The sequence below is a fragment of the Beta vulgaris genome, chromosome 2 (assembly GCF_026745355.1).
Source record: "Beta vulgaris subsp. vulgaris cultivar EL10 chromosome 2, EL10.2, whole genome shotgun sequence".
Classification (NCBI taxonomy): Eukaryota; Viridiplantae; Streptophyta; class Magnoliopsida; order Caryophyllales; family Amaranthaceae; genus Beta; species Beta vulgaris.
In genome coordinates, this window is record NC_079203.1 from 51,295,254 (window position 1) to 51,307,881 (window position 12,628).

Consider the following 12,628-nt stretch of genomic DNA (forward strand, 5'->3'; position numbering starts at 1 on the left):
AAGTACAAAAAGAATGACATTCCATTAGCATTAGAATAAAAATGAGGTCTACAAGTACAATTCTTTACATTAATAAATCACACGACACTGCTCTCTTAAAATGGAGAAATCAGGTGAAACTTGAATAATACACTGCCCTTCTAGTGGCATGCAAACCCGGTGCAAAAACGGATACAAAATTTATACAAGAGGATAAGATGCTGTACAAAAAGAGGAGTGGGAAGGAGTAGAAAGGAGGGGTCTGGGGAGCTTAGGTGGGAAAAATGTCCTGTACCTCCTATTAGTAATGAGATGATCTTCTTCCATTGCCTCCATGAGCCTAGAAACTGTAATACTTGCAAAGTTGCACTAAGCCTGATTTTAAGGCTCCAAGCAACCTCTAGGCCAAAACGTGAGAATTGCCAGTGGTTGATGGAGAAAATAATGATATTTGTCCAGTGAGAACGCTCCATAGGCACTTATAATAGTTCCTTGTCATAAAAGGCAAGAAGCTGCTTGACGCGATTGAGCCAAGCACCAACATTTTGACCATCAACTGCAACCCAGTCAACAACAGTTGATGCTGGTTGCTCCCACCATTCATCAAGCTGCAGGGTAACATTAAAAAGGAAGAGGTTAAAACATGAAGTGAGAAGCTGTCAATACAGACCAGCCAAGCATGGGTTGGAAGTACAGACCATTCATCAAGCAAATGACATCTTTCCATAACAAGCAATTTGCATATTACCAGCTATTTCTAATTTTCATTAGTAAAATTAGGGGCAATGACGAGATTGCCTAGCTCATGAGGTGCTTGAGAAGGTCAAAATATTAATAAGCAGCGCAGAGCTAAGCTCAACTTGATAAGCTTGATTCTTACCAGCCATTTATTTCAACAAAGCAAAAAATTGGATTTTAGATTAACACTATATGCACTATACATGCAATCCTCAGAATGCTATCACAAAATTAGCAAAAACATAGATATAGGGATGTTATACTAATAGAAAATTTGCTTCCGTTGCGATTCTTGAAGCTGACCTTTTGAACTCAAACAAGCTTCACTGCTTAAGACTCACGTCAGACCAGGAAGTAAGCGTCAAGAGCCGAGCCAAGTCACCTGAAGCTTGAGCTCAACTTGAGTCATTATCACCCCTAAATGGCATATAGTATTTTTGGTGGGAAGTAAAAGAGCTCTCCTATGATTCCTATGTAAATCTTGGATTTTCTGTCCAAATAACTCATTCCTCCCTAATTTACTACTCAGATGCTCTTGTATATATAAGAACCTCTTGTAAAGAGACAGCAAATCCATGGAAATGATAGTAATATGCAAACAGAGATGCAATTAAGACTGTCATCTGCGAAGGAAAAAGAGGATCATCTAGAAAATCAAACCCCCGCCCCCGCCCCTCCCCCCAAAAAAAACAAAGAAAAAAACAAAAAGAAGGCAAGTAATCAAACAAAATTGACCTTATCTCGCATCCAAATCATTGTTGGGTGAAGTACTTAAGGCAGCGCAGCTTGGACACCCCATCTCCCCCCCCCCCCCCAAAAACTCCCCAGCCCGCCCTCCTTTATTGATTAAATGAGTAGAATCCTTCTTCCAATAATGAAAAATATTTATGCTGATGGAATTAGAAGGCCCGGCCAGAAAGATAGAAAAAACTAAAATATCTCCCAAACCGTGTCAAACTTTCACTTTTGGGCCATTCCAACAGCAGACATCACTGTCCTCCACTTATTTATGAACTACTCCTTGATGGTTTGTAGAGATAGGTATTAAGGCGAAGAGGAGAGATGTAGTGTTGTGTGGGGGTGAAGTGAAAAAAGAAAAGGTGGAGGAGAGAGGTAGTGTTGTGTGGATAAATTACGAAAAAAAATTAGAAAGTAACATCGATAGAAAATAACGTTGCCAAAAATTAGAAAACCTTAACCATCACAAAGGAACAAATATAAATGGAAAGTATAACCATCAAAAAGAACAGAGGGAGTATTTCTTATAGAGAAGTCCCATTGTCAAATTCCATCTACTGACAAAAGGAAGTTTCAAAGAAAAATTAATATAAGCATGTTAAACAAACCTACCATACATTTCATCCTGTAAGAGCTAATGCCAATAAAACCAACTCTATGAAGGAAACAACCATTACCATATTAACCAACCTAAACAAGCAACTTCATAATCCATCTAAAACAATGCCACCTTTCTACATGGCATGAGGTTCAAGAAGAACCCCTTGACAACACCACACAAGTGAAGTGTGGCTTCAATTCGTTCGTGGAGGATGTATTTTAAGCTCTTATTACATGCAGACACACAATAGCAAATGACTTGTACTTAATACACAGCAATACTTACCAACCCCCTGACATATTTGCAATCTTCCAAGCTCTTCTGAGCATTTATTACAGCATTTCTGAGCTCAGGTATCCATTCTTCAACCACAGTTCTCTCTTGTTCAGAGGCCAATGAAAGACAGTACCTTGTAGTTCTGCCAAATTCAGTTGAAAATCATTAATTTTTTATTCATACATGCCCTCGGTCATCAGGTCAAAGGCCACAGTGGCCACAGGAGACACACGTCAAATCACATCATCGAATTTAACAATAGCTTGACAATCCACCATGTGATTGCAACATACTCCCTCCGGTTTTTATTAGTTTACCCATTTCTTTGGGCCCGGAGTTCTACGAGAAATAGGTGTGTTAGGTAATGAAAAGAAAAAGTATTAATTGATTGGCATATAATATTGAAGTTAATGGTTGTGGGCCAAGAGAGGTAGAGTGCGAAAGTCAAGATAATAATAAACAATTGGTGAGACAACTCCAAAAACAGGAAAAAGAAAACAAAGAAGTGGGTAAACTACTAAGGGACACCCAAAAAGGAAAGTGGGTAAACTAAAAAAAACAGAGGTAGTATAAAAGAAATAATCCAATAGTCTACTAGCTTGATCTTTGAGAAAATTATATGAACTCGAAACCACCAAGAACAAGAAGGAAGGATTGTAAGCATTGCACAACATCAAAGGTATATAATCCCGTCAGAAAAAAATAAACCACGACATTCGATAGGAAGCTCTGGTGAAGTAACACACTGGTGCACAAACATATCCAGCAGAGATCAGATAATACAAGTGTGAAATTAGAAAAGGAGTTTATGTTACCTTTCATAATCCTGCTGTGCATGGTGAGCATGGTTTAACACTGTACGGCCACTTTCGACAAGGTCTCTCCGACTATGAACCAAATTGATCGCTTTTGCCAAGTCCTCCAGAACACAGGCCTCAGAACCCCGTAGTTTCAAAGCAAACTCCATCGCTTTTAGAACTGACGCCAAACCATCATCTGATCCTTCACCACAAAGTGATTTATTCACTACATAGCCTAGAGAAAAAGGGGATTTAAAGTGCTAATTGAAAGTGATAAAAAATTCCCCACAGTAAAGATGGTTCGATCAACCTTTTCAATTACACAACCATAAAACCTTAATACAGGATATACAACTGGAGATTTGCACATAACTCACATCACCAATTACTGGACTTTCTGAGCTCAAGTAAAGGAAAATATATAAACAAGACTCATGTGAAATGGGTACTCAGGCATCAGGCATGCTCCATAGACATTAGTATCTAATAGGAATAGTTGGCCCCAAGAAAGAGTTCATAATTGAACGGTCACAACCACCATACTTTATAATTTACAGTCAAAAAATTTCCTCGTTTTCTTTCTACTTTTCCTTCTAATCCCTTTATGACAGGTATTATATGGTGGAAACTTACCAGAAGGGAAATGAAGAGCAGCAGATATGCGACAGATGGAAGGAATTGCAGATGGATCCCTTGCGCCAGCTCTTGCAGTCAACAGAGCAGCACTTTTCTCTACAGCAGCAAGGGCCTCAGGTCCGGTGGACCCACTAGCACCCATGGACTCCAAGAGAGCCTGACAAAAAAATATGTCAGAGACTAACCCTTCCAGGAGATTCAATTGCCACATCACTAAGAAAAGCCCAGAATTATAGTTAATTCTCGACCAATTTCTACATTTTCTTTGTCTCTTGTTTTTGTAGCTCATCAAATAGCCAAAGAAAGTCATTTCGATAAGAAAATTATGATGCCGAATGTAAAATCAACAATTTGCAAAGCATCGAGAGGTACGACAGACAGGAATGGTCATAAACACAAATATAAGTAGCCCGGTAGAGCTGCTAAAGCAATGCCAGTGCTAAACTACAATTATGATGACATATGAGCTATGACCAGGAGTGTAGACTGTAGACAGTAGAGAGAATATTGCAAAATAGCATAAGTGCAGAAAAACTCTTCGTGAACACCATTGTTGTGCAAGAATTTATCAGTCATGATGTGATGATACCAGTCAAAATAGCTCCATTAATCCTAGATCAACCCCTATGGCCCTATCCGAGAACCATGGAGCTGCCATCTGTGTACCCTCCTCTCTCCCCACACCCCACCCCCCCGGTGCCAAAAAAAGGGGAAGGAGAGGGGAAATTAAAATAGCCTCATAATAGACGGGCTGAAGTATAAACAAAAGAGGATAATGTTAGGAAGAAAACTAAGTTCAATTCCCATCCCTTTCTCTTGTGGTAGCTCATACTCCCAAAATAGACAATTTCAAACATTTTCACACAAGAGCTAACCAATGTGCCTCATTGCCATGATCGCTGATAAAAGTTAAAAAAAGAAAAAAACTAAGCTGCAAGGAGGAGGCATTTTTGGTATCTTATGAGAACATCCCTGACGCATGTATAAACAAAGATTATAGTTAATGAAGTATTTTTTATAATAGCTTAAGTTAGTACCTGTGGGCTTGCTGGCAGCATGTAAAGACTATTATCAGGACTTTGCAGAAAAGATGAAACTTCATTTTCAATTAGATCCTTCGCACTATTGGATAACTCGATCACAATTGTAGAAGCTGGGATGATAGTACTTGACGCAAATTCACGAGCAAGCAAGGGCTGTTGACTCCAAAATGAAGCAGCAGCCTGAAAAACACAGAACAAGATCACAATAAGGGTAAGAAAAAGTCATCTGTCGATAAAGAACTGAGTTTGCTTGAGAAAAGAGCCATATAGGTAAACACAGACCATGGTATATAAATTTGCCAACAGATCTACCAAGTATAGAGAGCTGACAGCAAAGTCCATAGAACTTCAGCTGTAGTATTTATGTAAAGTTACCTAACTCGTTAAAACCCCAGGAACCTGCGATCCGGAAAAGGCAAATTGGTACATGTAAATGGTATTACTACATAACTAGGCAGTGAATTGTGTCCCCGTTTCCTTTCTCGTACTGTGACTTAGGTGATGCAATCATTTAAATCCCATAATTATCCAAACAATAAATATTTCTATGTAAATTTCAAAAGGCATTGAAGAATGTTAAAGGTGTTGGAATCTCACAGAAGAGAAAGTGGAAAAATAAAATTACAACAGAAAGTAATTATATGGTACTCAAAGAATGGGCCATTTTCTAAATTAGTAGCTTTCATATATCTGTTAGCTTTAACCTTAACTATGAACTTGAAGGAACGACTACCTTCAGGCAATGGCACAAACAATATCTTCTTACACAGAGAGGTACAGTTACCATATTTTTTAATTTAGTTCCTTAAACATGACCCTTGATCAAATGTAGCCCATTATTTAAAGACGGAAGGAGTATTTATACAGCAAAAGTTTATGGTCACAACTGCCAGCACATATTGTTTACAGCTTTCAAGATATGAACATAACAAGATGAGGCTGCAGGAACAACCAAACCAGCAAGAGAAAAGGAAAAGGAAATGTCATAGCCGTCACTGTCAGATGGGAGCTAAGATTCATGGTTTATGCATTAAAATTTACAAGACTTGTAGGCTAAGGCCAAGAGTTAAGAATTAAGAAACCTTTAGAAAAGGTAAAAGAAAAGAAAGTGTCGGGAGCCGTCCAAGATGTCCTAATTCCTAATAGAAAGACATACACAGCAGCGTCTGGATCAAATTGCCAATAGGACCAGCAACTTCTGACATGTAGATGATATCAAGAACGAGCTTTCTAGATTTTATATCAGTAATATAAGAATGAATACATTTGAAACTTGTTGTGCCTTGACTGCACTGGGATGTTTGTGTTTGATGCTTTGTAACAAACTGGAAGGAAAGAGAGAGGAAAAGGGAGATACAACGGCAACAGGAAACTAACTTTTAAATCTCATAAAGAGCAGAGTTCACAACAACAGCGCTAATAAGTATTCAAGCAAAGAAAAGTTAATTCACAGTTTCATTAGACTTACATCTAGGTCCGTACAAATAAAGGGCATAAAATGACAAATTTGCTACACATCAATTTAAAAAGCCTTTGAGTTTCAATAATAAAGTTGGGAATTCAAAGGAGATTTCAGCTCAAGCCCTTACCTTGTTAGCGTCAAGTAGAGCAGTGTATATGGATTCAAGTTCAGATCTCCGAGAATCAAACTCCTCAATCTTTTTCCATTTCTTTTTCAAAGAATCTTCAGCTTCCTTCCTCTCAGCACACAACTTATTCAACCGCTGCACCTCAGACATTAATGTGTTTATACTTGCCCTCAATCCAGCAGCTTCTCTCTCCTTCACCCATACTTCTAACTAAATCACCAAAAGAGAAGGAAACAGTTAGTGTACACCCAATATAGTCAAAAGCTTACAAAATTTATTCTGCAGGGAACCTATAAAGCCAAGAGTGACAATTTTATTCTAGTTTGTTCGCATAGCTTTAGTCTCACAGCCCAAAATAAGTACTTTAATAAAGCAGACTGAGAAAGAGGCCAACAGAAACAGAAGGTAGATTTTTGAGAAGATAACGGCTCAAAAATTAGTGCACATATAAAGGTTCAAGGAAATTTCAATCCACACGCACCAAGTCTAAACTAAATGTAAAATAGAAAGTATGAAGCAATCTTGATATGCTAATCAACCAAATTGATGGATTTAAATGGACTTTTTGAATCCTGCATCACAACCTCCCAAGTCCCAACTAAGTTTATTACCTGAAATTGCCTAAGACTTCCAACATTCTGTGACGTTCCTCCAACATTTGGCAACTGAGAACTAACATCTCCACTTCCATGCAGACGCATTAGAAGCTTCTGAGACATGCTTCGAGCTTCTGCAGCCTTATTAAGAGCATCCTCTGTAGCCACAAATTGTTGAACATGAGCTTTCTGCAACAACGATAGAGAGAGAAACATCAATAAACCAGCTTGCAAAATCAAAGCGTAGACTTGATTATAATACAACGAGTCATCAACTAATATATAAACAATAAGAGAATCAAATTTTTACATACTTTTGACACTGCCAAAGAAACAGAGTGACTGACAAATTTAATTAACAAGAACAAAACGATACTCCAGGTGCCAATAATGATATAAGCATAAACACGTTCATAAGTAGAAGTAGAATCAAACCTGTCTTTCAAGAAGCTGATTTTCACTTCCTTTTGAAGGTAAATCTTCCCCTATCTTTCCGTTACCATAAAGTTGATAATCTAATGGCGATGGCGCATCTGGCGAAGAAGCGTCCATTACTCGGTTGTTCTCATACTTGTACCTGATAGATAGGATGAAATCTGCAATAAGACTAGTGAAAGATATTTCTGTCTCTTTGAACTCACATCTACACTTCCATGTTCATGTAGATATCTGATGCCTTCAGAAAACTTTTGCATCCAAGGCATCAGACAAACAGGTCATTCCATGAAAGCAAATGTGAGGATTGCAAGACAATAGTAGTAACATAACTCTCCAGTCAAAATATTCAGTAATGTATAGGAATGGAAAACAAATGCCACCAAGGCAACATAACAAGGACCTGAGTGCTTCAGCATCTGCTCTAACATCAACTTTCTCTATTTCTCTAGTAATCAGTGTCTTCAACCGCTGAGTATATGCAGTGATAGCTTGAAGTAACAAAGGTGGACTTTTCAGGCAATTCGCAACAACAGTATTAACTTCTTCAGGTATTTCCCCGCCAAAATCATAGCCCAACTTAGCAGCTTCTAACTGTGGATTTGAGTGCACCCCACTCCCTTCAAAAGCTGGAAAAGAGCCGCGTATTCTATCAAGTGTATGTAATGCAAGAAACTCACAGGCTTTTCTAATATTCCTTTCGCGAGTCGTTTCAATAAGAATGACATCTTCAGCAGCTTTGGCTCCCTTGACATTAGGGTACACAGCCTCTTTTTCGCTGCTCGCATGCATAGTACTAGCCACTTCAGTAGAGAGATCAACACTGGACCTCTGAGAATTCCTAGCCTGACTGACGTAATAACGAAGACGTTTATGATATTCAGCAAAAATTTTGGCAGCATCATCAGATTGCTGATCATATGTCTCCAACATAACCTGTTTATGCCTGCATTATTAGTTACAGATCATCAATACAACACTGAGGTTTCAGAAGAACCGAAAAACTACCCACTGTTTTCCATATAGTATTAACATTTTAAAAAGGCCCACTCCTCACTTTAGTAGATATGTGTGGTTCTCCCTATATACTTTGCTATATCCATAATCACAAAGAAATTTGGTAACTCAACAGGACAATCACAGTAAATCTGACTATTTCCATTGAGCAAATTTGAGGAGAGATGGATACAAAAAGATAACCCGTAAGAGAGTAAATATGACTTCAAGGACACCACATTTCTCATTAAATATCACTCAATATTGCTCTAAAAGTCACCCTTGCATTTAAAGAACAATCGTAACAGTCACTATACATCCTATCAGAGTCACCTTGTCTCAAATTACACCACTCTTAAGTCTTACAGTAAAAATATTCAACTAGATATGCCTCAAGGTAGTTCTGTGGGCTTCCTAGCCATTATCCGAGTACAAGTGAACAAAACGGTAAGTAGCAATACAATTGCTCATTCTAGACAACTCCAAATGTAACCGTTGTTACATGTCTGATAACTCATTAACTGACAAGCTTTTAGGACAGCAATGCTAGCAAGCAGCTAGAATGTATAATGATCGCAATGACATGTCTACTATTTGTAAATTCTATTTTAGAAAGAAAGCATGCATGTATCCAATTTGTAAATTATATTCTAGAGAACACAGGCTACAATAATCCAACTTGGTAATCCCTCAGGGTGATGTGGCTATTTATTGGTCAACCCGAATCTTTTCAAAATATTACTGTCAAAGTATGAGATTTGCAGTCGATTTTGAGTAATTTTGTAGTCATTTACTTCTCAGTGAATAATACCAATCCAATATGGACTCTTGCCCAAAAAAAAAGTCTCTAGAAGTCCTTTATTACATGCATCCCTCGTCCTAAAAATTCATAAGCAACACTTTTGAACAAGGAAGGCCACGTTCATACAATGCAACTAGGTTGCTGGACTCTATAGTACCATATATAATGTAACCCAACACCTCTAACACGCTCCTGGGATGGACAAGGCTAGGGTAATTGCTCTCAATCTGTCCACTCCCATCCAAAGAACCAAAGATCAACTCTCAAACCTCAAATTTCATATTCAATTCACAATGCATAGAGAACTAGACAGTGTTCAACCTAAACAGCGATGTGACCTTTTAAGTTCCAACCATCCAACCTAAGTCCAAGTACATAATTACAGCAATTCCCGCTCCCCCTAATAAATAAAAAATGCTCTTCTCCCCACCACGTCAAAGCTACACAAGTCTATACCACTCCCTCCAACTCACCTATTTTAAGGATATACTATGGTTATACTAAAATAACCTTGACCAAAGTTGTGCCCTTCCAACTCTCTCATCCTCATTCATCCAAAATGGGGGTATCATGAGTTATTTATGTATGATTCATAACTACTACTAGGAAACAGACAATATTTAGGAATCATCACAATCCATAACAGTAAAAACTAATTTCCAAACTGCATTTTCTCCAAATTAAACATAGCATCAAAATCAATAGCTTCAATGATAATTCTAAAAAATATTCCAAAAAATAAACACTATCCTGAAGTTCATTTTGTGAACTTCTACATTTTAATACAAAGTCATTGTCAACATGTAAAACTATAGCATTGTATCAAAACCAATAACTTCAACAAGCTTGAAAACATAAGAACACAAGAACCCTACATCATACCATCAGTGTCAAGTCCAACAAGTAACAAAAAAAACAACATACATTGCATAAATAACACCAGTACAATAATCTGCAAATAAAAGGCAAGCTAAACCTGAGATTAGCACGATCATCAAGCATACGCTTCCTTTCGGCCTCCTCCCTCGAAACCTCCAACATTTTCGCCTTAAGCTCTTTCCTCTGCCTCCTAAGAGTCTGCCTCAACCTCTCAACCTCCCTCTCAGCCACCTCTCTCTCCTGCAACGCCTCGGATTTCCCTCTCTCTTTCTCTCTCCTCTTCCCAACCTCCTTCCCCTTTCCACCACCACCACCATCACCACCTCCATGTACTAATATGTTCCTCCGTATCGTCTCCGCCGTCTTCTCCGACTTCACCCTCTGAAGCAAGAAATTCCACACTGGAATCATATTCCCTCTACAAACCCTCCTAATTGCATCAACCGATGGGCCCACCCCAGCCCTACTTGTACCCGTGTATGGGCCTACAGGCCTGTATCCCATCTCCTTCTGTAGCCATTCCAATATCGCTTCAGGTTGAGCCGCCATTGCTGAGCTCGTTGAGCTCTGCATTTCCCCCAAAATTAAATATGCGTAACCTAAAACCCTAGGATTTCAAAATCACCGACCAAATCATCGAATTAATTTAAGATCGTAAATACATGTGATTCGAATTTAACAAAAGAGGATGAATAAAAATACTAAAAGTAACGCTAAAACCCTAGAACAGATCTGATGAATGTGAAAGTTTAATCGGAGAAATTTTGTAAGAAACGATGAAGTTGCGTAAAATAAGCAATTTACAAGTGATTGTGAATTTGAATGATAGTGTATGAGATGAGAGAGAGTGAGAGAGTGAATTTTTTGTGTGCGTATTGTTGTGAGTTTTCAGAGATGGATGAAAGTCTAACGAAATTGAAGTGAAAAATGGTGTAATTTTTTTTGAAATGGAAGGTCCCGCTTTTCGGTAAAAGGTCTTCTTTCTTCTTTGCTTTCTTTGCTTCTTTGATGATAGTGCTCGAGTAAGGCTTAGGCTATTCAACCAAAAGTTGTTAAATACATAGAGAGTGAATTGCTTCTTTGATGATTGTTAGGCTATTACGGCCCGTTTGGTAGTCGTTAATAATTTGCGGTAATGGGAATGAATTTTAAGTGTAATTTTATTAGTGAAGCACCCTTAAAATCTCCATGGGGAGATATTTTTTCTCCATGGGCAAGCAATCTCATCCCAAAACTTGTGTTTTTGTCTCCAAAGGGAAGCAATTTTCATTACCACTCATTACCACCCTACAAGGTGGTATTGGATGGGAATGAAAATTCAAGAAGGAAAGTGGACACTTTATGATAAATTAGCATTACCATGGAAATGGACAATGATATTTTTCACAAATTTACACACAAATTCATTCCCATTACCACCATTTATGACCAACTACCAAACGGGCCGTTAAGGATTAAATAATACATAGCCTCGTATCTTTGGTGAGATCTTGCTAGATTCGTTTTGATGTATATTTTCTGGATATCTAATTTTTATAAATTTAAATTATCAGTAATTAAAAATATTAATGGTTAAAGTTATGCGTTGGCAAGTTTGGAAGTCAAATGGTAGCAAGTAAAAAGAAACAAATGAAGTATTTCATAGCACGATTTTCTTGTCGACTAAAGAGTTTGTCGCTGCCTCGATTCTTATTTGTCTTCTGAAATTAGTATTAAAATGTGGGTTGATAGAGGTATCAAGTTTTATGGATGTTATATCTGGTGGCTTTTATAACTAATAATCCTCCTTTTTTATTCAATCGAAAAAATGAAATGACAAGTTATCTAAGCTAACTTGCTTGTAAGCTAGATGCTTTAATTAGTAACCCATGTGTGAGATATTGAAACTGTCTCCAACTCTTTTTGATTGTGTTGCATGAGTTAACAAATTTCCCTTGTTCATAAAATATCAACTTAATTCCAAATTAACCCCAATTATCGCTCTGTTTGATTCAACTTATTTTCAACTTATCTTGTGTTTATTTATTTGAACTTATCTTATTGTTTCTTATATGAACTTATATTATAGTTTATTGTGTTATCTAACATAGTTAATCGAATTTATTAAACTTGCTTTAACTTATCATATCTTATTATATCTTATCAAGGATGTAAATGATACGAGTCGAGTTTGAGTTTGAGTTTGCGCTAGCTCAACTCGACTTGTTTAGCAATTCAAGTCGAACTTTGACCAAATCGGGTTTTAATCGAGTAGATATTGAATAGTTTGCAAGTGTCTCATGTTAAAGGCATTACTAAGGCAGGATATGTGAAATTTAGGTACTTTGTAATGATATTGGGTATTGAAACATCTCACGAGTCTTTGAGTCGAGTATCGAGTTGCTCAACTCGACTCGCCAACACCTCAAATCGAACTCGAGTCCTGTTCGAGCTCGCTTAGATCGATTTTTTAATGAATCGGTCTCGAGTTGTTCGAGACTTGTCTCGTCTCATTTACATTCCTAATCTTATCCAAATTTA

The 12,628-nt window shown here is 37.7% G+C and overlaps 1 protein-coding gene across 3 annotated transcripts; it reads right to left on the bottom strand.

Annotated features, from left to right (window-relative positions):
- Positions 1-3: 3 nt before the first annotated feature.
- Positions 4-11,136, bottom strand: LOC104907011 (AUGMIN subunit 5). Of its 3 annotated transcripts, none has more exons than XM_010695865.4 (10): positions 10,206-11,136; positions 7,835-8,377; positions 7,432-7,573; positions 7,012-7,185; positions 6,401-6,610; positions 4,806-4,991; positions 3,766-3,925; positions 3,148-3,328; positions 2,342-2,474; positions 4-587 (listed from the first exon to the last, which is right to left on the bottom strand). In XM_010695865.4, exons 1-10 carry the CDS (start codon positions 10,679-10,681, stop codon positions 459-461), a joined length of 2,334 nt encoding a protein of 777 aa, XP_010694167.2. In that variant the 5' UTR covers positions 10,682-11,136; the 3' UTR covers positions 4-458. The 3 variants fall into 3 exon arrangements, with proteins under 3 accessions (XP_010694167.2, XP_048495399.1, XP_010694163.2); XM_048639442.2 differs by having other exon boundaries at positions 3,148-3,367; XM_010695861.4 differs by having other exon boundaries at positions 3,148-3,334; positions 10,206-11,135.
- Positions 11,137-12,628: the final 1,492 nt, after the last annotated feature.

Excerpts from the sequence above, each read along its gene's own strand:
- LOC104907011 (XM_048639442.2), bottom strand. The coding sequence starts at position 10,681 with ATGCAGAGCTCAACGAGCTCAGCAATGGCGGCTCAACCTGAAGCGATA. Across the intron at positions 2,475-3,147 it reads GCACAGCAGGATTATGAAAG|AACTACAAGGTACTGTCTTT; the intron begins GTAACATAAACT and ends TGAATTTGGCAG. Across the intron at positions 588-2,341 it reads GCAAATATGTCAGGGGGTTG|CTTGATGAATGGTGGGAGCA; the intron begins GTAAGTATTGCT and ends GTTACCCTGCAG.